Raw genomic sequence first — 26,339 nt, 5'->3', positions numbered from 1 at the left:
GTTGCTTTTAAATTTGTCAAAGAAAACACTCTATATATAATTAAAACAAAATTACTGCTATGAGTTTGAGTAACTGTATAATATAATGTAATATAATATCCTACAAAATCTTTACACGTTTTTTTAAAACCATGATTATTTTTACTAATGTATTATGGATATAAAATGTACAATCAAATTTAATATTATCGCAATCGTCTTTTTATTTACATGAATTAAATAATTATGGGATAAGAAGATTAAAATTCGTGTTGTCGATTATTAAGTGAATATAGTGTATATACTTATACAAGTGAATACACATGTATACACATCACATACATATCAAAAGGATTATTAAACCTTGATTAAAAAAAGGCCTCTATCACCAGCTTATAATGACTAGTTAGTATTAGTTCATTTTATTAATGTCACTCACAGACGAATTCACATCCCTACAAACTTGATTTTTTTCTTGACAAAAGTATGTAAGATTGTAGTATTTAATTTGTTTTGACAACGTTTTTGCACTACCTATCGTCGCTGTAGTTGGAAATTAATATATTCAGAAAAGAGCTGCAATCCGATGTATTGAAAATGAATGACTGTGTTATTTATAATCAGACCAATCGCAAATCATATCATTATCACTAAATGATTTTTGTGAATTTCTTAGGTTTCTATTTTTATTCAAATGAAATAAGAACAGTTGTATTCATGGAATAAGAAATGCATATTGTTCAGTGGATATTCTCCGGGTTTTATTTGCTGTTGTTTAAAGAGGACGACTCGAATAAAATGAAAAAAAAGTCATGGTCCCATCGTTGCTACTCATTGCTGTTTATACACATTTCAGCAATATAATTTTTAGTTTTATGAATTGGTTGTTGGGATTTAAATACTAATCTTCAATACATGGTTGTTTTTCTACACTTTTTAGAATGTAAAAAATATTGAAACACGTTTTTTTAAATAAATTTATACAATTTCTAATCCTTTAACTAAAAACTATCTGATTTGTAAACAAGTTTAAACCTTCATTTCCCTTGATTTCCCTTATCAGATATTTTGTACTTTGTGGTATAATAGTTTTTTCCCGGAATTTATTCATTTGTTGTACTTCCTGAATGAATAGCCTTTCCGTCCTCATTTGGAATAAATGAATGCGACACAAATATGCAGGTTTGTTGACGTTTAATCTAATCTATCTCAAATAAAGTTATTTATGCAACACTTGTTAAAGTATGGTTTATCTACAAGTTAAATCTTTTGTTGGGAGATCTTTACATTGTCCACTAAAACAGAATTGATTTGTTTTTAGCCGAAGGCTCAAGTGAGCTTTCTGATCAACATGTGTTCGTTGTTTGTAGTTGTCGTTGTCATAGACACATTTTTATCTTCTTTTCCAAAACCAATTGGCCAGTATAAACAAACCTGGCACAAAGCATTAATGGTTCAGATATAGGGGCACAACTTCTTCAGAAGTGGTAATTTTAAATAATTGAAAATTTGTTTATATTTTTGAATAATCTTCTCCAAAACCATTTGGCCAGATAAGTTGAAAGTCAATTTCAAACATCTTCAGGTACTATAGATTAAAGTTTGTTTAAATCATTATCCCCATGGGTATGGTAGGGTCATACGGGGGGGGGGGGGGTACTTAACATAAATGGAGGAAATCTTTTAAGTTATTCTCGCAAACACCATTTGACAGCAAAAGCTGCATCTTTGAATCCACAAATCATTATTCTCAGGGAAAGGGTAAGGTCACAACTGGTGATGAATGTTTACATAGAAATATAGAGACAAAAAACTTTAAAATGATGATTTTCTGAAAAACAATTTAGATATAGCATTATTGGAAGCATCTTTGTAAATTTAAGTAAGTGATTCTTGGTGTGTTCAAAGGATGACTGAAGAACATTTAAACATTTTCATTAAATGGTAGTTGCACATTCATTTATTTAAGTTTATGTTGCAAGAAAATCGATAGTCACGCATGCACTCATGATTAAACCGAGAAAAAACTGTTTCTTTTTTCGTTCGCGTTCTCTGTTGTAAACGGTATACTTTGGCCTGTTGAATATTAGAATTCACCACGTGATTTCTAACGTAACCTTGTGAATAATAGATTTTCTCACGTGACATGCTAAGGAAGTGTGCATAATGTGATAGGCTATATTATTTGTTTCTCACAAATATCAATTTATGTGTTGAAAAAGTCAAGTATATTATATACTAATCAATGATTCTTTATTTTGTAGATTATTTAAAATAAGCACTGCTTGACTTTGTGTTTCAGAGAGGGTTTATATAAGCTTAGACTTTGAATCATCAATAAATATGTTTAAATTAAATTATGTTGTGATGTCATTCTTTTTAATCAATTTTCACGTGCCTTTTCGATAGGTCTTCGGAAAATTCTATTTTGAGCAAATCTGTTTTTCAGGGTATTTCGGAAGATGCACTCGAATTAATGTGGCGTACTCAAGCTAGGATTGACGCCAAGAAACGTACGTACATATGCGTTAAAGACGCCATTTACAGTGTTTTTTAAATCATAAAATAATGATATCTTCATGCAAAGATGCTAATATTATAACTATTTATAATAAATAAATGACCATTTGTTTTAGAAAACAGAATTACCTTTGTTGAAAAAATCCAGAATTTGAATTTTAAAATCTCAGAAAAAACTGAAATGGTTATATAATTTCACAATACCAGAACAGGGGGTATTTTGTTTTCTTTCACGGCAAGAAACTTGCCATTAAATTATTATAAATTGTAGACAAGATATGAATGTTGATGTCTCTAAAACCCCAAAAATATTAACCAGTAATTTTAAACTGAATCGCCCTAATCAACATTTACAACAATGATTTTTGTTACCTCAGATGAATGCGTAAATCTTTTATCTTGGCTGTTTAAAAATGTGTATAGGCTTAATATTAAACTGTATATTGTAATTATATTAACTTCCATTGTAGACAAATCAATGCGTTATAAAAGAGGTACGGGCAGCTGTGTTCTTTTTATCCTTGACTTTTCTGGGAGTATGCGAGGATCAGGAATGATAAGTCTTAAGCAAGGAGTGTTTGATATTTTAGATGGTAAATCACTTAGATAATAATTCCATGTGTTTAGAGTTTTTTTGTACTCTGTACATACTTGATTGTACATGCAGTGCATTTTTCACCTACATAAACAGTAAAAGTGTACCCGTTATAATCGAGAAGATAAATACATAATTCGTTGATATGTACTATGTTCAATAAAAACGGATACATGTCGATTAATAAAAGTACAATGCCATATTTTTCACATTCTGTGGCACCACAGGTACTAATGGAGTATATTTTCCCAGCACTGGTGTCAGACACCCAAAATGTTCTATTTATCATCAATGTAAACCCCGCATTTTAACAAATTAAGTTACCCTGCTACTCACACATTTTGAGTTCCACTTTTAATTTTTCGACGCCCTAAAGTGAACTATAAAAATCAGTTTTGGGTATTGATATATTGCGCAACATTTCCAAATATATGGTCACATAAATGTTTCAATAGAAATCAAGCATTATGCAAACTTTGCGTTATTACTTGTGGTTTGAGCAAACCAATGAATCACAAGTACAACTAGAGCAAAGCTCGTTGCAAAGCAACGAGTGGGTCTTCCGTTAATGTCGGAAGTAAAGCTGGAAGTTCCTGTAAGAAGCAGAGCTCTTAAACCAACAACAAGAGTAATGCAAATAAAAAGATGAAAAAATCGAATTATTCCTGGTACGACTTAACAAAATACGAATGATTTTAAGTACGACTTAACAAAAACCTTTCCGATTTCAAGAACGACTTAACAAAAAAAAAATCCGAATGTGTTACAGTACGACAATTAATTTTTAGGTACAAGTTAATTTAACCAAGAACTTGATACTAATTTCTTAACCAAAAATGCGGAATCAAAATTTCCGGAAAAATCATTTTTTGAACTCGTATATCTCTGTAATGCATCGTCCGATTTTAAAACGGCTTTCAGTGTTCGATTCAGTTTAATAAGCTCTGCAAAACACTTATTCATTTTTGATTTGATCAGAAAACTCATTTTTTCGAAAAATTTGTTCTACTTCCAGTTTCGACCGGAAGTGACAGATTTTCATTTCCAGCCTTATTACAGAGGTAAATCGACCAAATCATAACCATTGAAAATTTCAAGCCTCTATCTTCAAGCGTTTTTGAGAAACGCCGCGGACAAAATGATTTTTTGAAATTTTTAAAAATGACGTTACGTCAAAACGGAAGTGAAGTTGTCGAGAAAACTTTAACATCTTTGAGGGATAATAGTTTCACATTATCTCTGAAAGTTTCATTAAAATCGGTTGGAAACTTTTTGAGTTATAAAGCCGAGAGGGAGTCAGAAAAAAAGGAAAAAGTATAATAACTAGAGCAAAGCTCGTTGTAAAGCAACGAGTGGGTCTTCCGATAATGTCGGATGTAAAGCTGGAAGTTCCTGTAAGAAGCAGAGCTCCTAAACCAATAACAAGAGTAACTAAAATAAAAAGATGAAAACAATCGAATTATTCCTGGTACTATTTAACAAAATCCGAATCATTTTAAGTACGACTTAACAATAACCTTTCTGATTTCAAGAACGACTTAACAAAAAATCCGAATGTGTTTAAGTACGACTTAGCAATTATTTTTGGTACGAGTTCATTTCACTTTAAACAAAACGCTATTTTTTAAACCAAGGACGCGGAATCAAAATTTCCGGAAAAATCAATTTTTAAACCCCGATATCTCTGTAATGCATCGTCCGATTCAAAAACGGATTTCAGTTGTGAACTCAGCATGAAAATTACTGTAATATACGTACGTAAAATTTTTAAAATTGAAAAACATGAAAATTCAAAAAAATTGGTTTTGCTTCCGGTTTCGACCGGAAGTGTCCGAATTGAGTTTCCAGCCTTATGTCATAAGTAAAACGATTGTTCTACCTTCTCTGTGAATCTCATAGCTTTATCTTAAATCAAAAATGAGAAAAGCTCCGGACAAAATCACTTTTTAAAACGTGAAAAACGTCAATATCTGACGAAATTGATGACGTCATCAAATAATTTTTTTATATCATAGAGATCTTTTAGATACACATTACACCTGTAAATTTTAAAACAATCGATGCAAGGGTTTTTGAAATATTTGAGTTGGAAAATAAATAAAAAGAATAATAAAAATAAGAATAAGAAACTAGAGCAAAGCTCGTTGCAAAGCAACGAGTGGGTCTTCCGATAATGACGGAAGTAAAGCTGAAAGCTCCTGTAAGAAGCAGAGCTCTTAAACTAATAACAAGAGTAACTAAAATAAAAAGATGAAAAAAATTGAATTATTCCTGGTACGACTTAACAAAATCCGAATGATTTTAAGTATGAATTATCAAAAACCTTTCTGAATTCAAGAAAGACTTAACAAAAAAAATCCGAATGTGTTCTAGTACGACTTTACAATAATTTTTGGTACGAGCTAATTTTACTATGAACATTACGCTATTTTTTAAACCAAGGACGCGGAATCAAAATTTCCGGAAAAATCAATTTTTAAACCCCGATATCTCTGTAACGCATCGTCCGATTTTTAAACAGATTTCAGTTTCGTAGTCAGCATGAAAATTACTGTAAGATACGTTCGTTTAAGTTTTAAAATCAAAAAACATGAAAATTGAAAAAAATTGGTTTTGCTTCCGGTTTCGACCGGAAGTGTCCGAATTGAGTTTCCAGCCTTATGTCATAAGTAAAAAGGAAACTCTACCTTCTCTGTAAATCTCATAGCATTATCTTATATCAAAAAGGAGAAAAGCTCCGGACAAAATCACTTTTTAAAACGTGAAAAACGTCAATATCTGACGAATTTGATGACGTCACCAAATAATTTTTCCATATCATAGAGATCTTTCAAAAACACATAAAACCTAAAAATTTCAAAGCAATCAATGCAAGCGTTTTTGAAATATTCGAGTTGGAAAAAAAATAAAAAGAATAATAATAATAAGAATAAGAAAAAAAAGAAACCGTAGAAAAACAAAAGGGTCTTCCGTTGGAAACGGAAGACCCTAAAAAAAGAAACCGTAGAAAAACAAAAGGGTCTTCCGTTGAAAACGGAAGACCCTAAAAAGAAACCGAAGAATAACAAGAGGGTCTTCCGTTGAAAACGGAAGACCCTAAAAATTTAAGAAATGCCCAATATGTTGCATCTTCGCGAGCCAAGGGTTTTCGGTCCAGTCCGCTCCCCAGCGAAGTGGACCGAAAACCCTTGGCTAGAGAAGATGAATATGTTGTAAGCAATACAAAAATGCTGAAACCTATTAATTCAAATATTCCTATTAATTCTTAGACAAATATTACCAATACTTATTTTTTTTATACTTTAAGTTAAAATTCATTTTTGACACTACGTGCCCAATCTGTTTGCAGAGTTTTCAGATCACTCTGAGCTTGGTGAAAATGTTGCTATCCTTATATTTGGAGAGGAAACTAAATTTATACATTATTACTCCAACCATTATGCCGAAATCAAACAAAGCCTAGGTATGTACTTAGCAAACTTTTGCATGGCACATAACACATTTTAAAATTAATAATTGATCAAAAATTCTAAACATTGATGCTACAATGTATTTATTTCAGAAAACATTGAGCCATGTGGCCCGTCTCCTCTCACAGCGGGTTTTTTATTGTCTCTTGGGGGTTTATACGAAGGATCATGTATGAATTTTTTTTTCATCTTATTATACCTCAAAATGACTATTCAATTTAACGCGACATTTGATTAGTTCTAGACAATCACGTGTCAGGGCAATAAAACTTCATATTTCCCTGCAATCGTGATATTTTTCATTATATCCAACCCCTTCGAGTTTCCATTCCATGTTTATGAAAAATCCAGTGGATGAGCAGACGATGCAATAATTCTGTTAAAATATTTCTATTAAAATACTTCTATTAAAATCGTTTTAAATCCTTTTTATGTTAGAAAACTGACATTGAAGAAACCATTACATGTAAACATTAACTACGTTATTGTGTATTTCTAAATTATCACATGTCGTTGTGTATAATAAACAATTAATTGCATGATAGTGAGGGAATTATGAAGATTTATTTGCCTAGAAAAACTTCCATCGGACGTTGTCCTTGGGAAATATGATTTTCCATGAGGGGATAAATCTCCATATTTCCCTCAAAATCATGCAATATATGTACAATATTACAGACATTATACGATTTCTTTATGATGTTCGATCAATATGAGGCATATATAACAGATTAATTAATGTATGATATCAGTTATACCCAAGATATATTTTGAACAGCGCTGATAACACTCATGGAACAAACTATCATATATGAACCTGCAAGAAAGAAAAAAAATATTTTAAAATTATGGAGTATTCCACTGCTCCGATCGATCGAGATGTGATTGCGTGTTTCGCAAGACAGAGAAAATATGAAGCCAGTCGTTATTAATGCAAATAAAAGTAAATTATCATCGAAATTCTTTCACCGCTTCATAAATTTTAAATTTTAAGATATTTGGCAAGGGAATTTAATTTTCTTTAATAATTTCCTGGGAATTTTAAATCAAAATTATGACAATTATAGTATTTTGGGGAAAATACATTGTTTGAATTGTAAATGTTATAAAACAATTGTTTCTTTAAAAACAAAGTGATTAATTTCTATTTCTCGTTTCTTATAATTATTTATTATTATTAAATCAGCTCATGTACAGAAAGTTGGAGATTTCCTTTTGACTGCAAGGGTTGTCCTTTTCACAGACGGTAGACTGACTGATTTTTCGAATGAAGACGCAAAGGAGAATGAAGCAGAACAACATCTTAGTCAATCAGTATGTTTGACATCATTAAATATTATACAAATATTACACGCATTCAACGTACCAAACTACTTGTATTTGCCCTGAGGTGACAAAGGTCAAGGAGAGGCACATATTCTAGTATTGTTTCCCGAGTAGAGATATAATTTATTTACTCTAATATCAAAAAAAAAAAGTTTTTAAAAAAGGGTATTTTACTAACACATGTTGGTATCACATATATTTTCAATAATAATAAATAGGTACGAACACTTACGCTGATATCGCTTAGATGCATCATTTAAGCTGTCTGTTCTTTAACCGGAAAGATGGCTATCTGCTATCTAATTTATGAACTAAATCTTCAAAATAACACTTAAACACATATAACACTCGTCAGACAGTGATTTCTTACAAAACATGGAACGGAATTGCAAATTGATTCCGATCAGAATGAATTCAAAAGTGGATACATTGTATCTTGATTTTGTCCGGTCTGATTAATTACAATCGAGACAGGTTTGGGGTAATGTAATGGTAATACATTGCAATGCATTACATGCTTTCAAAGTAATGCTAGTAATATGTAATGCCAATAATATAGCATTACAAGAAATGCCAATGTAATGCATTAATTTCCAAAATCTAGTGTAATACTTGCATTATATGGCATTACTTTGCATTACTATGCTTTTCTATGCATGTTCATTTTTAAAATTGTGATGAATTGAATAATTGAAATAATATTTGATTAGGAATTGTTTTAAAGAAGAAAAGGTCACCTTGACATAAAGATATTTTGGTTGTATGATTGAAAAAAATTAAAATCAATTCTTAAATTGTCAATATAACTAGCTGTAACAAAATAATTTCATAACATTTTAACAGTGTTGTTATTAAGAATTTTATATCTATACTACTATATCAAAATAATAGACTCGAATTTTTGGGCTTTAATACCGAGAGATCGGAAGAGTACTGACTTTTGTTTTATATATTTTAACCATAATTTGTACTTAAAGATTACCAATTTGTTTTTATTTTTTCTCAATTAAGCTTAGCTAATTTATAATCATCAAAGATTCCTTTAAAAAATCCGGAAATCGTCTGGGTGTTTTTTATTTTACAGTCTTGCGCATGCGCATTACATTCACGCTAAATCACGGGAGGATCTTTAGTTTATGTTTCCACAATATCACATTTGCATGGATAAACTCAGAAACGATAATACATATACGAGAAAATTTTCATTGAAAATTTGTTATAAAATTATACATGTATTATTTTTTTCAAAGAAAATACGGAAGATGACTTTAACTCTAAGTGCATTTTGCTACATGACTCGACTTTGTAATGCACAGTCATATAAATTCAAATGACGTATTGTTGGGGTGCTAGCTGGGTTTGCATAATTAAAAGACCTAACAATCACGTAAATATGTAAATATTCTAATATTTAACAGTGCAATTACTACAAATATTATAGATATAAGGAATCAATCTTTAAACATCATGAGGTGATAATTTTGGTCGAACCGTAATTAAATCTATCATAATGCCCTTCAGGCTTAATTGGATTTGAAGACATCCCAACCATAAATTATCTCCTCATCTTATAATATACAAATATTGATTTCAAATTCCTTAGATAATTGTATTGCACATCAATTGATACCAAAATGTTTAGCTCTAAACTATTCTATTCACAGCAGAGGCGATAGTTCATGCCATTTAATTGAAATCCGATATATGTCACTCTTTTGTGCTAACATATTTTAAAAGTGATTTTTTATCGTTTTAATTCTTCAAATAATATATACTGGTTTGTCAAAGTACCTTAATATGCAATATGTTAATATGTTATAAAATACACAGACATAAAACTCATTTGTGTATAAAGTGCAAAGTGTTTCTATATCATATAACTGTCAATCATTTATCTCCTTTTACTGTGAACCAATATGTTAAAGACCATAATGTTTTTGTAATTCTTCAGACATGATGTCAATTAAAATGTTGGTTAATCATGAATTACTAGTATACGGGGGGGGGGGGGGGGTACTTCAATGCGGAATTTTGATTGAAGGAAACTAATATTAACTCCTTTTCATGGAAAAACAAGAAATCATATTGACGCAAACGTCAAATGGGCCGCCAAAATATAGTTGTATGCATCATCATTGGTTGTATACATTATAAAACACCACAAACAATAACGTGTTGGTTGTACTAATTTTAAGGGTAAATTTTAATATATTTTCAGCAACACGTTATCATACAATTACCGTTAGGAATGCTTACGGTAACGTACTCGATTCTTAATAATAATAGTAAAAGCATTCCTAAAGCCCCTTTTACAATTGGCACACGAGCAGAAGCGACCAAATATTCGTGCGACCGAAATAAAATAGATATGAATCGTCATTTGTTGCCGAAATAATCGCATATGAAAAGAGTATTCGTACGAATTTCGCACGATCTAAGCAAGCGTTGTGCGATGTAAACGCATTGAATCTTGCGATATAGCTTGCGTCTGCATGCGACTGTTGTACAATGAAAGCAACTGTTGAAAGATAATACGATAGGAACGCGCGAGAGACTAGGTGATTGGGCGATCGAACGTGCGTGTTAAGAGTAAATTGTAACCTTAATTTCATTGTAGTAAGAATTCTACAAATTCTTGTAAGGTCAGCAAATGATGTAAATTATGAATGGGGGAGAGGCTTTGACAGTTCTCCCCGCTATCTTTCACACCTTATCGCTCAAATCGTGAGACTTGGCAGATTTGGTTCCAATTAAAGTTTGGATTATAAACAGGCTAGGCATTTTCACATTAATCTCTGTTTTAACTTTTAATTATCTCCGTCCTGTCCGTGGGGATTTGACATTTATTTCTATTTAAAAGATATTGTATAAGAAAATTCTGTCAGTCTTTGTTCAACCTCGCATTGATACACACATGGAATAAACTGATGAGAAATCATTCGATTGGGTTCAGTTTTATGCGTGTAACAATTTGGTGGCAGCGTCGGGATACTTTCACTCATAGTCGTGGTGTAACGATAGAAGTAAAAGTGTATTTTACTAATTATTGTGGGGAAACAATTTTTAGTTAAAGTGAACCAATACCTATTAAATATGTCGGACACGGAGGTTGATGACACAGGAAGGCCAAGGCGAGCTACAACCCAAAAACTAATCGAGTTTACAGAAGATGAGCTTGTAGAAGAACAACCGCAATTGTTTAGGCAACCTAAAAATCCGCCGTTAAAGAAAAAAACAACAAAGAAGGATCAAAATTTGGAAATCGAGTTGGAAAGAGAAAAAAATTGCCTTGGAACGCGAAAAACTTAAGATAGAAATGGAAAGATTGGCTTTAGAAAGGGAAAAAATTCAACTGCAAAAACAGGAAAATGAACCATCAGCAAAAGCTGTGCCGTTTAAGATCAAATTACAACCGTTTGACCCGAAATGTGATGACATACTAACATTTCTATCGGAATTTGAGGCTATCGGGGAGCAAGCTGAATGGAATGAGAAACAAAAAGTCTTACAATTAAGAACTCTTTTAACAGGTGAGACTCGTCAAATTTCATCACAGTCGTCATCTACATTCGATGATTTAAGAAAGGCACTTGTTGAACGATATGGAAAACGCCCACACGAGTACTTTAATGAACTCGTAAACGTAAAACGCGAAGGAAATGAAACATACAGAGGGTTGTTTTCAAGAATAGATAAGTACCTACGGAGATCCATTGAGGACAAGGATCCAATAGAAATTTTGCGAGAAGAATTTTTTCTAAAAGCATTACCGCCAGCACAAGCACAATGGGTAAGAAGAAACAAGGGATCATCTACTGTCGTGGAAGCCGCCGAGGACTACATACCGCCAAAAGGACCAAGGGAAGTTGGACCATCCCAGGGGTTTACCGGGAATGGCAAAGGATCTGGGCCATCTCAGGGATTTACTGGGAATGGCAAAGGATCGGGACCAGGAAATGGTCAAAACCATGGAAATCACAGGAAGGATGTGATATGTTTTAAATGCAATGGCAAAGGGCATTTTGCTAATAAATGTCCTAAAATTTCATTAGTGTCTAAAATAATTAAACATGAATGTGATGGATTAATCTACATTCCAGGACACGTGAATGACAGGGAAGTTTCCTTTGTGAAGGATACGGGAGCGTCAATGACTTTAATCAAGGAGGGCCTTGTAGATTCCTCATGCATTTTGGAGGGACAGAAGACCACACTGTACACAGCCATCGGGCAGCCATTTGAGGCCAAAATTGGGATAGTGAAACTCGACACTCCGTACTTCAAAGGACATGCACAGGTTGGTCTTGTTCCTTCTCTGGTAGCAGATGCGCTACTAGGAAATGATGTCATTAGCAGGAAGAATGTTAATGTTGTGACGAGAGCACAAGTGCGTCAAGAAACAAATGAAGAAGTATTGTTTGACCGAAAAATGAATGAATCTGATGTAAAACCAAAAGAGATTGAAGCAATTAAGGACAGTGAAACAACAGAGACTGTAAACATTGAGAACCTACATGGAATCAATGCAGAAAAACTTGCAGAACTTCAGAGGAATGACCCAAAGTTAAAATCATGTCGGGATAAGGCTGTATCGACAGAAACAGCCTGCACAATACCACTCGCATTTTATTGGGAAAATGGAATCTTAAAACGAAAATGGACATCGGCAAACCAACAAAAGCAGGGATATCAAATTGTCCTACCAAAAACTCTCCGACAATCGATCATAAAACTTGCACACAACCAACCACTTGCAGGACACCTTGGAACAGAGAAAACAAAAGAACGCATTTTGAAATCTTTCTATTGGCCAGGGATGTTCCATGAAATCAGCGATTACTGTTCTTCATGTGACGTATGTCAGAAAGTTGCAAAAAGAACCAATGCGAAAGTCCCAATGATCAATACGCCAATTATATCTACTCCGTTTTTCAAAATATCAATGGATATCGTAGGCCCTTTGGCTAAAACAAAGAAAGGAAACAGATTCATTCTCACCATTGTTGATGACGCAACGCGTTACCCAGAAGCATTCGCATTGAAAAGCTGTGATGCTGAGAGTGTGGCAAACGCTCTCCTTGAACTCTTTAGCCGGGTAGGCATTCCGAAAGTTATCTTGACTGATCAAGGAACTAACTTTACGAGTAAACTCATCAAGGAGTTATTCACATTGTTGAAAGTGAAGGGAGTGACAACTTCACCATATCATCCTCAAGCGAATGGAAAAACTGAACGTTTCAATGGGACATTGAAATCGATATTAAAGAAGCTTTGCACAACTGAGGAGCTAGAGTGGGATACTCTACTCCCATATGCATTGTTTGCGTACCGCGAAGTCCCTCATCAGGAGACGGGATTCGCACCATTTGACCTACTTTACGGGTGGCCAATCAGAGGACCAACGGAGGTAATTAAAGAATTTATGGCAGGAGAAGAGGAAATCCAAATGTCAACCATCGAGCACATAATCAAGATTCGACAAAGGTTACAGGACGTTACGTCAGTAGTAAAAGAAAATCTGACAAAAAGGAAGGAATTCGTTAAAAAATGGTATGACAAAACAGCGTCAAGGCGAGAATTCCAACCTGGAGATGAAGTTCTCATCCTGTTACCATCAGAATCATCACGAATGGAGGCTCAGTGGAAAGGACCCTACCGTGTGACAGAACGCATCGATGATGTCAATTACAAAGTCAACGTTGGAGGACGACGCGGAGTGGCAGTGTACCATATAAATCTCTTGAGAGAGTACAAAAGATCCATACTCTTTGTTGCTGAGAAAACAGAAGACACTGATGGACTAGAAGAAGCGACTCCATGCACTGAAAACAACGAAACCATAAGCGATTTGAACTTCGGCAAAAATTTAGACCATTGTCAAAAACAGGAAGTCCGCAAAATATTCATAAAATATGAAAATGTTTTCACCAACAAACCTGGTCATTGTACCCTGACGGAACATAGCATCAGAACAACAACAGAAACACCAATATTTCAAAGACCGTATAGAATTCCTGAAGCAAAACAAGCAGCCGTGAAGGACGCAATTGAAGAAATGTTGAAGCAGAGACAAATTCAACCATCAAATAGCCCTTGGAGTTCGCCAGTTGTCCTTGTAAACAAACCAGATGGAACTATCAGAATCTGCATTGACTACCGAAAACTCAATGAAATAACAGTGTCAGATGCATACCCAGTCCCAAGAATCAGCGACATCCTAGAAAAAGTTGGAAATGCCAAATTTCTAAGTCATTTCGATCTGACCAAGGGATACTGGCAAGTTCCGTTGTCAGAAGATTCCAGAGAAAAATCAGCCTTTGTGACCCCATATGGACTTTACGAATTTTTAGTTATGCCATTTGGAATGAAAACCTCACCTGCAACATTCATACGCCTAATGGACAAGGTGTTACATGACGAGAAAAATGTTGTTACATATTTTGATGATATAGTGATTTTCTCAGATTCCTGGGAATCTCACCTTGAGGATATCGAGAATGTTGTCAAGAAATTGCAGGAAGCTAACTTGACCGTCGTCCTTCAAAGTGTAAGATAGGAGCTACACAATTGAAATGTCTGGGACACATTGTCGGGAATGGAAGCGTTACACCAGATCCATCTAAAGTGCAGGCGATTCAGGACTTTCCTCTTCCGGTGACGAAGAAAAACCTGAAGTCGTTCTTGGGATTGACGGGCTACTACCGTGCATACATAGCGAAATACGCCGAAATTTCCGTATTGCTAACCAACATGCTGAAGAAATCTGAACCGACAAAATTAAAGTGGAACTCGGAACAAGTGAAGGCATTCAAACTCTTGAAGGAGGCCTTGATGACAGCACCAGTCCTAATTACACCAAAATTTGAAAACCCATTTATTGTCCAAACTGATGCAAGTCAATACGCAATAGGAGCCGTTCTCAGCCAAGAAATGATAGATGGTGACCATCCAGTATCCTACATCAGTAGAAAACTATTGCCGCGAGAACAAAACTACTCAACAATTGAAAAGGAACTTTTGGCAATTGTTTGGGCCATCGGTTCTTTCTCCTATTACCTGGACGGCAGGAAGTTCTTTGTGGAGACAGACCATAATCCACTTAGCTGGCTTCATCGCATGAAAGACAGAAATCAAAGACTCTTACGCTGGGCCCTTTCATTACAACCGTTTGATTTCGAAGTAAGATACCGCAGAGGCAGTAAAAATCAAAATGCAGACAGTTTATCGCGTATATAAACTAACTATCCGAGTGTATTATGAATAGTGACAGTGAATTTGAAAAATATGGACTGTTAACTATTGCTTTTACATTGAATATAATTTGTGACTTCTGGACTGTAATCTGTTAATGGATTGTTAATGGACAATTTTTGTTCAATGTAAAACAGTGAATTTTATTGTTTTGAAATATGTATTCTTTCCTAATTTTAATTACCCTTACAATTTTAATTTTGAAAAAATTCAACTCTTCTAGTTAAATTTTTATCTTAAGGACGGAGGTGTTAAGAGTAAATTGTAACCTTAATTTCATTGTAGTAAGAATTCTACAAATTCTTGTAAGGTCAGCAAATGATGTAAATTATGAATGGGGGAGAGGCTTTGACAGTTCTCCCCGCTATCTTTCACACCTTATCGCTCAAATCGTGAGACTTGGCAGATTTGGTTCCAATTAAAGTTTGGATTATAAACAGGCTAGGCATTTTCACATTAATCTCTGTTTTAACTTTTAATTATCTCCGTCCTGTCCGTGGGAATTTGACATTTATTTCTATTTAAAAGATATTGTATAAGAAAATTCTGTCAGTCTTTGTTCAACCTCGCATTGATACACACATGGAATAAACTGATGAGAAATCATTCGATTGGGTTCAGTTTTATGCGTGTAACAGTGCGCCAATGTGATTGGACGTGCGATTATGCGTTCCATGGTACGAATGATCGTGCGAGTCAGACGGGGTATATACACCACCCATAACCATAGTTGAAAGCGAGATAAGATGCCGCCCAAGAAGATAAAGATATGCAGCAGCATTTATTATTATACCTCAATATGATTATTCTATTATATCTGATAGGTCTAGAAAGTCACGTGACAGGGCGAAGTCATAGGAATGAAAAAGCCGATATGAGCATACGATGTAGACAAATATGATTAAATCAAAAACATTTAATCATTATGATTTTCTTTATATCTCAGAACCAACTTAACTATCTACGATTTATGAAAGAAAAGTGCGACAGTTACATGGGAAATCAAACAATCACGACTGTTGAAAAGTCAAATATTATTAGAAATCAACTTACTTAGTATTTTGTGTAATAATCATATGATGCTTGGTATAATAAAACGTTTATTGCATTAAAGTTCAGGGAATTTGGAGATTTATTCCCCAGAAAAAACAAATTTCTCTCCGGCGAAGCCCTCAGGAAATATGATTTTTCTTGAGGGAATAAATCATGTATTTCCCTCACCATCATTCAATAAATGTATATTGTAAATTTTGTTTTGAAACAGAGATACTTATACAGGGTATATATACTAGTAGCAAAGCATGGCATATTGAGGCTCATAAGTCGTGCAATGATAATAAAACGTTGCAAGATTACATGAGACACGTTGAGCAACAGTCTCACGGTCGCAAAACAGACGCATAAACACCAGCGATTTATCTTACGATCCTTATAAATCGTGTATCACTCTTGCGAGTACACAAAACGTTGTAAAACGTTCGTACTAATGTTCGTGCGTTGCACTGCGATAATTTGGATCGCGTTCGGTCGCGTCTGAATAGTGTCCATGTCCACTATTTAGAGGAGACTTGATGCGACCAGTAAAACGTATGCAACGAATGCAAGAGCTCGTGCAACGTATGCGAGAGCTCGTGCGAAGCTCAAAATTTTCGATCGCAAAGTGGTGTAAAAAGGTCGTGCGCCAAATGTGAAAGGGGCTTAACGGTAATTGTATGATAATTGCAATAGTATGAAGTAATGGAGAACACATTAATCAACTCACCATTATTCTCTTGGATATTATGTATTTCAAACCATTTTGATATTTTTGTTGCATTGTATTGAATTAAGCCTTAATGCGTTAGTTTATTAGATTTCAAGGGACCTCATGATAAAATAGAAATTAATGGATTATTTAAAAGGTACATGTACATGTAAGATCATCTCATTCAGTAGAATCTGCACAATTTTAGAATTAAAAAATATGCCGGATATTTTTGTCCTATTTTGTTTGACGCAGCACATAAAAAAATTTAATATATCATCTATAAAAAAGTTCATGTTATTTAGCTCTTTAGTATTTCAGGTCTTTAGTATGTCCCTTATACCGATACATTGTTTTGAAACGAATGGAAAACTCCGAAATTTTCCGAATAGATGAAAAAAAAACGTGTCTAACATGACAGTCTATGACCTACTTTACATTTAAGTGTAAAAAATGTATTCTTTTTTAAAAGGCAAAAAACATATTTCTATATGCAAATTTACTTTTAGTTCATAAAGAAAGGCATATATAAATTCTGTTAAAAAAACCTATCCCGCAGAAACGCAGTGACAATATTTAAATGTACCGGTATATCAAATAACGGACCGCCTTCTGGCGGCCCGTAATGAAATTTTAGGCTTGGTAAATTAGTAAAATCTAACCCAGATCTTTCTTTGATGAAAGATGCCATATCGCTTAAGGGTTTATAATTGCAAGGGCATTGTATCTTTAAAGTTTTACTTATAGATAGGCGACTGTTCAGAATATAGTATGATTCCATATATTTTTTTTTATTTTTAACAGATTTTAAGGTCATTGTTTTCAGTAACAAGTGATATCGGGAGAAATCACCCAATATTCTGTTTTCCGGTCGGCGATAATCCTAATTACGTACGTATATTGAGTACATATTCTTGTTTGTAATTGTTTACAAAATATGTTACTGATTTTTTTATATGGAGGAGAGTGTTCAAATAACAGAGCAAGTAAGATAAATTAGATGCCAATATACTTTACATTCCACACTTCTCTGATATTTATCAGATAATCAATCACTTTTACCTCTCAAAATATTCAATACGCAGAAAGTATATCCGGTATTTTATGCTATAAGAAACGTTTTCATCTGCGAAAAAATGACAAAGGCAAATAAAAACGATACATGTTTCCCTCATTTTTGCAAGTTTTGTGACACGCAAAAAACCCCAGATATACGGAGTTGTTTGCAATTTCTGGGATAGGGGAGCATAAAATCGGTTTAAAATTAAGAAGACTTCTTTTAATTTTCCTTTTTCCTTTTATTCACAATCCCATGTCGTGAATGACTAATAGTACAAGCCAATGGGGAAACAGTTTTTATCAATTTATTTACAGATCATAAACATCTTAAACTAAAATCTGATAAAATATATTTCATGTTTTAATATTGACGTTGCATTACGTAGTGTATACATTAGAGTTAATTTCTAGTCTTCCGTTCAAATAAATGTTGATTTCATTATGATACAAAACTCGAACGCTAGATGTTGGATTTAGATAACAGAAAAGACTATTTTTGAATTGTTTTAATTCCTTTCATTTTAATTGTAATTGTAATACATTCTATTATACTATTTATTTTGTCTTATTACTACTGCGTCATTTTTAAATCATTTACATTTTAGGATTTACTACACGAAATTTCAAAGCAATCTAAAGGTGGCCAAGTTTTGGAGATTAACAAAGCGAGATGGTTTGGAAAATATTCGCTTCATTATGTAATTTGATTCAGATGCCATTTTGTCATAAATTCTTAATTAGAGCTACATGTACAATAATAAGTTTCCATTCATTTACATATTTATATTCATAAAGAGAGGAGCAGACATTGCTTATAGAATGACAGACCAGACCACAGTCGACAGAGAAGTCTTACGAACAGTGGTTACCTCCGTGATGTCATGGCCAACATACGAAGAGGAAGATTTGGTGCGTTTGTTTAGACCAGATGTATTTCTAGCGTAGTTGTAACCTCTCCTGGTTTCAAAAGATTTTGATAAAATATTTTTTGTCAAATATTTCATAGTAATATAAATGATACATGTATTTGATTATAATACTCTTTTAAATGATGTAATTCCTTTAATATGATAGAAGTGTAAAAACTGACGAAGTATTTCACATTTAAAACTATATAAATTTTAAATTAAGGTAACTCCATACTCGTAAAATTCTCAGATATAAGTTGAAAAACAGAACTGATTTCAACTTAATAGGCTTCGATGTCATCAAATATTAGAAAAATATACATGTCATCACACTTTTTGAGGTGTCAGATAAACATGAACTAGAGCATATTTTAGCATCAGAAAACCGTACTTTTTGTTAGAAGTAAAATCTGTGTTGGCAGAAACTTGTTTATATTTTTTAATTTTATTGTCAACTGTGTTAACAAACTAAAAGTACAAACACATTTTGAAATTTGTTGTTGGAATGAGAATAATTATAGCATTTAGACATGCAACTGAGAGAAAAGTCCGAAAAAGAGTTATTTCCCCTTAGCATGTATAAAATGTATAACAAAGTGGAAATTTAGGATAAAATTAAGTTGCAAAAATATCTTGAACTTAACAGTATTTCTAATTACATTCATGTGATTATGCTCACATCAAATAAATAAAACTATCTTTTGAATATTAAGTAATCCGAAGAAAACGTTATATTGATATTTTCTCCTTCGTAAGTGAGATTTCATTTTCATCGGCAACTTTAAAAAAATGGATCCAAAAGTTAATTGCAAAATTTAACCATTTGTGTGTTTTAGCTGACTTCAAGGTGTCAGATCACAACTTAAAGTCAATGCATCGTTCTTAACTCTTTGAAAGTTAAGTGGAAATCAGTCAGCCCGACGGCAAGACAGATTAATGTGCTTATTTCAAATAGTTAATTCATTATACTGGTTTAGCACTTTAAACTTTGGTTCAGTGTATACAATGCTCCAGTAAGGCATTTCTAATGATCAATTAAAATTTGAATACCAGGCCTCGAGTTATATGTGAGATATAGAGCTCGCAATTATGTATTGTGTAGACAAAACTCGAGTCATGCTTGAAATGTTGTACTAAAGCATTAGCATAAAATTTGACAAAAATCGTGACCATACCCATTTAAATGATGTTACAACATGTATTATATGGACATTCGTACTTCAAGGATACAATACACGAGTTACTGAGCCAAAGAACAAATATCATTGCGACTCAAGAAAGGGTTACTGAAGATCCAGCTGATGAATACCATCAGGAAAAGTTTGCCACTATCCCTAAGCTTGGTACAAGAGTACGACGTGGTCCCCACTGGACGTTTGCAAACCAGGATAGCGAGGGAGCCGGAACAATTGTTGGACACGGAGATTTAGGTAGCTATCATAAGATATATGTATGTATTGTTTATCGACTTATGTATAAAAAACCATTCAAATATATTTTACTCGGTAGCTGGAACAGTGCATGTTGAATGGGACACTGGGCTTCGTTTTCCATATAGTATTGGATGTGGAGGTCTATACAATGTTGTTGTTTGTGATGAACCTAGAATCCCTGATGATGGATTCGCAGCTGTTGGTTGTTTAGTAAAGCGAGGCAAGTGTTCAACATTTATGATTAGATATTTTTTTTACTGTTTATTAAATACAAAATATACAAAAATATTATGAAATAAATTTGAAGAGATTTTCCAGGTCCGGACTGGAAATGGGAAGATCAAGATGGCGGAGTGGGATCAATTGGGACGATTTACAGAGTAAAGGATGATGCAACTGTTTACGTGAGCTTTGTCCTAGAATTCTTCACCTTCCTCAAATAATGTCACATGTTTTTGTCGTTTCAAGGTTTTTATTTTATATTTTACACTAATCGTATCCATATCATTGTAATTAGTTTCAATAAAAAGCTATTTTTTAAACATAACAGTTAATGTTTAAAAGCGACTTGAATATGTCAACATGCATAGTTTCGGTTCAATGAAAGTTCAGATAATTTTCAAAAACTATTAAATATTGACTACATGTGACTTCAAACATGCTAAATGCAACTCATTTATGTCGGCTTGTAAGTTATGTTGACATGCAGGGTAAATATGTAAACACGCGACTTACCTAAATTGAGAAGCGAAATAAATATATCAAAAAACAGCTTTAATTATGTCCACATATACAATATATTCTTGTGTATATGCATCTTATTCATATCGAAATGCAACTTATCTATATCGACCTTTAAAAACTTTGAAAAGCTTATGTGTTAAAAAAACAATTTTCTACATAGTTTTACTTTTTTGCTCGTATGGATCCTCCGGAAACGTATTAATAACCGCCTCGAGTTGAATATTAGAACATCATATATTCTCATTATGTCAGATATAATTGCCTCAAAGTTTAACAATATAAATACGACAACAATTTTTTTTAAGTGAAGCTTTTTTGACTTGTTTTGGACGACTAAACCACTTTCATTTATCAAAGTTGAATTCCACAATGACAAAAAATAATAATGCATATTTATTTTTACGCTTAAATTAAGCGTCGCAACATATCATATATGACAACTATACACCGGCGACTTATTTAAATTAGAAAGATTAAGTCAGAGTAAATTGAACTACTATAATAATTCAATAATTAGTTATTTAGTTTAGAGTTCTGATTATTATAAAACAAATATACCGTAAATCCGGAATTTTTTACCGCAGACAAATCTTTAGCAAATACGCGTGATTTGCATTCGAAAAATTATTTTTTCCTAAAAATTAATCAACAATCAAAAAGTAAATCTGGATTCTGCTCCTCACTACATGTATATGAACAGGTGTCCGTAAGTAGTAGTCATTTAGAAACTTGTTTTATAACCAGGTAATTACCCCCAAGCTATAACCAACGTGTGGAGAAGGACTTCATATATTTATATATATATATATATATATATATATATATATATATATATATATATATATATATATATATATCGACCATCTTTCCTTATTTGGGGTGAAATATATGTACGTGTGTGTGTGTGATGAGGGGATGTCCGTAAATTAAGTAAGCAATGAAAACTATGCTTTAGACTGTTGTTAACGACTAAAATTAACTTATCATACATCTTCTTACTCTATCATAGTTGCAGTAACCCTTCTTTATTTTTCACAGGTCTGGATAAATGCGCAATTAAAAAAGGTTTACTTTAGGTTTTAGTTATTTCAAATTCTTTGCAAGTTCTATATTGCAGTTTCGTTGCCATCAAATTATAAAGGTTAAAATGGATTCCTCTTTCTCATTTCCCTCGCTTCATTGTTTTAATTGATGATTATATATCAAAAGATTTTATGATGTTTTTTTAATGATTTCACATTCAATTTTTCAAAATGTCTTTTCTTGTTAACAGGAGCAAAAATATGCTCTCGTATTGATAAAATTTAAAATGGCAATAAATTGAACTGAAATACAAATTTGGTTCAGTCAAAGGGGCATAACTCTATCGAATATTGCTTGATCGTACTCAAAATCTTACTTGTCCTAGATATTATTATAATAAATTTGTATACCAAATTTCATCTCAATACTTGAAACCTCTGCGAAGAAAATGAACGGAAACCATTGGTTGACCGACCAACCACTATACTGACCGACAGACAGACAGACAGACATCAGCAAAGCAATATACCCTCCCTTCTTCGAAGGGGGGGGGGGGCATAAATATGTATAATTTGAAGGATGATAAAACAATTTATTTCCTAAAAATTAATAGCTACGCAAAACAACTGCAAGGTAAATCGAAAATGGGGACAAAGAGTTAAAAGAGAATATCATCAATGTGCAAATATATAAGTTTAGCCAAGAGGTAGTTGAATGACAAAAACCTTCGCTTTTTTCATATCTGAATTGTAATATTAATTAAGAATTCACAGACATAGATCGATCAAATATTTATAAAAGTGCATGGTATTTTTTTTACTTTATGAAAAAAGGTTTGTCATAAAAATGACCAACGCAGATTTTTTTCTTTTGCTTCTTCTTTAACGTTTACTATTTTGTTGTATTGTGCAGGTACGTTGGCCTAGCGGCAGAAACAGCAATTACAGATTTGGATTCGAAGGAAAATTTGACATTGAAGTTTGGTATGGCAATTTAATTGTTTACATTCTGTTTTGATATGAATGTTTGTTTCTTGAAAGCAGCTTTGGCACCAATGTCAACTAACGAGTTAATGGAATTTGTATTGTAGTGATCCTTTTTCTCCAGAAGTGATACAAGCTGTAAGAGAACAACAGAAAGGGGCGCAGTGTTTCAATTCTGATAAAAAGAGATGTAATGATTCAAAGGGTTGGTAGAGATAGATTATCATCTTGATTCTGTTGTCTTGTTAATCTGGTTGAGCTCTTTTTACACATTTGCAAATATTTACATCGTTAAAAGTATCCCTTCCAATGCATTACATAAAATCAATAAGAAATTATCAATTTAATTCAATTGTGTATGACCCATAAGTGCTCATTTACTAATAGGGATGTTCAACAAAGATGACACGACAAAAAGTAAATATGAAACAAAAGAAGTCATTGTATCCACCAAAGACTTGCAAGTATCCTCAGATTCCAAAAAACAAGAAACATTCAAAACCCATTCGCCTGAGACAGCATTCTTCGATAAATCAGGTATACGGAAAAGACTTATCTCGGGTGACGAAAGACATATTCTCTCCGATGAAATTCAAAAAAGCAATTTAATCGTTGCTGATGATAACGACATACAGACAGACTCTGCTTGTGAACAGCCACATGTCTGCATAGCAAAGAGAAATCCCAACTATTGGAAATCTGACTCGAGAACCGACTGTAAAACTGAACATGAAAATATCAACGCTTTTAAAAATGCAGAAAGTTTTGATGTTCCCAATGAATTTAATAATGTCTTTTTAGAAGAAAGTTTCTTTGGAAGCAAACTTTCTGATGGTAATGAGACGTCATATCCTCAAAATTATAATTCAGACGCAGTTTACGATTGCTTTCATGGGGCCATGGAAGAAAATGTCTCAAATAACAATGTACAAAATGTTCATCATTCAGAAAAAATAACGGATGACCTAAATTGTCGCTGGCAATGGCTTAACTGCAATGGCGTTTGGGTAGAATATCCAGATTATGTTAATAGTCAAATCAATCATAGCCTTCACAAACGTCCCAAGGCGTCTGTTGTGATACAATATCAGGAGCAAAGGTAAGACATGATCTGTCAAAATATTTATAAAATCAAGACAAAATTCAGCTTAAAATATGATGGACTTTTATTTATTTAGTTTTAGAATAGTAGCATCCAAATCCATACAGATCAACATTGAATCCAAGGAAAGAACCGAAATACGCTGTAAAAATTCAAATGACAAGGTGTCAGATTGGAAGGAAAGCAATTTGTAATCTTCCGATTTTTTGTCTTTCAAAGTGTTTAAAGGAAGTGAACATGAAAAAATTAATTGTTGCTTAATAAATTTTAAAAGCCCTTTGAAACTTAAAAATGAGGTCTGTAAACTTTTCGTTTATTCATATTACGAGAGGTTATCAATTTAACACTCTCAGTGAAAGGTTTATGGAGGTAATCCATTTTTCCCCAGCATGCATCTGTTCTCTGACGTAGATGAGCCACATTGCTGCTGGTGACTGGGTCAATGTTAGAACTGGGCCAGTGTTGAGTTGATAAAAGTTACAAAGAAAAATAATGCCTGGATGGGAAGCAAATTTTTTTACTTTCATGAGCATAAGTGGACAAGGATTTAGTACATTTATATAAATGAACCTTAGGTAACTATATATGATTTGTGCAAAAAATGAATAGATGATTTGTGAAATATGAGACCATCGCATTCCAGATGTTTGTACGGAGATGTGGCAGTAAGTGGTTACATAAATAAAATGCTGTTTGTAGATTATTGTAGAATAACAGAACTAAGACACTTTTTAAAAATAAGGATGCTGAGTAATGCACCTTGTATGCTCATTTATGTAGCACACATAATGTTCAAACTCATAACAACACATCAAGAAATTCCCGAGTGCAAGAAAAACTAGGTCACAATATCACTGATCCAGGCACATTCCATTCTATAGTGACATGTCACATTAACTGCTGGTGGGAATGCATCATTCTGATATCTGAAATCTTCCTCCATAAACACTGTTTCAAAATGACAACTCTTTACATCCATTTCAAGTTTCAATTCACATTTTGATGATTGCATTTTATATCTGTTACTAAACGTGTGTAAAAATGCAATGTGTCTCACTGACGTCAGCATCGGTGCTGCCCTCTCTTAGATGCTGCGAGATAACCCAGCAGGGAGGTAATGATTTTAACAATATGGCAGCGCTCATGGATTACAAGAATTAGTTATTCTAAGTGGTATATCTTCTTACTGAGGAAAGCAGTGTCTATATGGTTTCAGGTATCATTCTACACATCAAACAGACAAATTTAAGCCCTTGATAATTTTTTCATGTTCACTTCCTTTAATAGAATGAAGTTGAAAATGCTTATCTTTGTTTGAGAATAGGTCCATCCGAGTGGCTACAAATCAACCTTAAATTCATGAACTGAAATATGGTGACAAAATGACAAGGTGTCAGTTTGGATGGAAAGCAATACAGGGTCTTCATTCATAGCTGCGAAACAGAAATCAACTGAAGAGAGATTCAAACTCAAAATCATAGAATGAAGATGGCGTTAGAACGATTGAACAATATATATTGAAATAGCAGTCTTATATTACGTATATTACTTTTTTGTCTATACATTGTATTTGTATATATTTATTGTAACTAGACTTTGACCCGTGTGTGCACGGGTTGACATTGCATATGATATCGGATATTAACGAAATAGATACATCGACACACCGAATTATTGACATTTACATTTTAAACAAGCTTTAAGCCTACAATAATGCTATTAATTTCACTACACTCTGCTTAGTTAGAATAATCTAACTGTGTCTCGGGACAGGCCTTCACCATTGTTCACCACAGTTTAAATGCCTTCCCTACACCCGTAATGTACATGCAACAATAAATTGCAGAAAAAATTGCAGAATCGCTTCGAAAAGATTTTTGTAGAAAATTTATGAAGCTGCATTGAAAATAACAGTTAAATTATTCATAACAAACCATTTTGAGGCTGTAAATACCTTTCATCTAAAATTTAATTCATATTAATGAAGAATTCAGCAATTGTTTTACTCGCTTCGATATTTACACACCATGTTGACTTTGGGGATTTTTCATATTAAATGGACTGAGTTAGAGTTAACTCCTGTATATCCTTCGATGAGCAGAATATATGACAAATTTTCAATGAAAAAACACATATATGTAATATCGTTTCCGAGTTTATCTATGCAAATGCGATATTGTTGAAACATAAACATAAATTGTA

General features: G+C 33.2%; 1 protein-coding gene across 2 annotated transcripts; it reads left to right on the top strand.

Annotated features, from left to right (window-relative positions):
* The first annotated feature begins 1,094 nt into the window (after positions 1-1,094).
* On the top strand, positions 1,095-26,339 carry LOC128177853 (uncharacterized). 2 transcript variants are annotated; one of them, XM_052844740.1, is made up of 17 exons: positions 1,095-1,161; positions 2,429-2,492; positions 2,970-3,092; positions 6,444-6,557; positions 6,657-6,734; positions 7,751-7,878; positions 17,690-17,776; positions 18,550-18,642; positions 18,740-18,853; positions 20,078-20,282; positions 20,362-20,505; positions 20,604-20,689; positions 22,965-23,035; positions 23,143-23,240; positions 23,423-24,134; positions 24,214-24,327; positions 25,462-26,339. In XM_052844740.1, the coding sequence occupies exons 1-17, from the start codon at positions 1,156-1,158 to the stop codon at positions 25,490-25,492; spliced, it is 2,268 nt and encodes a 755-aa protein (XP_052700700.1). In that variant the 5' UTR covers positions 1,095-1,155; the 3' UTR covers positions 25,493-26,339. The 2 variants fall into 2 exon arrangements, with proteins under 2 accessions (XP_052700700.1, XP_052700701.1); XM_052844741.1 differs by lacking the exon at positions 24,214-24,327.

Source organism: Crassostrea angulata, chromosome 3, assembly GCF_025612915.1.
Source record: "Crassostrea angulata isolate pt1a10 chromosome 3, ASM2561291v2, whole genome shotgun sequence".
Taxonomy (NCBI): domain Eukaryota; kingdom Metazoa; phylum Mollusca; class Bivalvia; order Ostreida; family Ostreidae; genus Magallana; species Magallana angulata.
The sequence above is the reverse complement of the archived record's forward strand: the minus strand, read 5'-3'. Positions and strand labels throughout refer to the sequence as shown.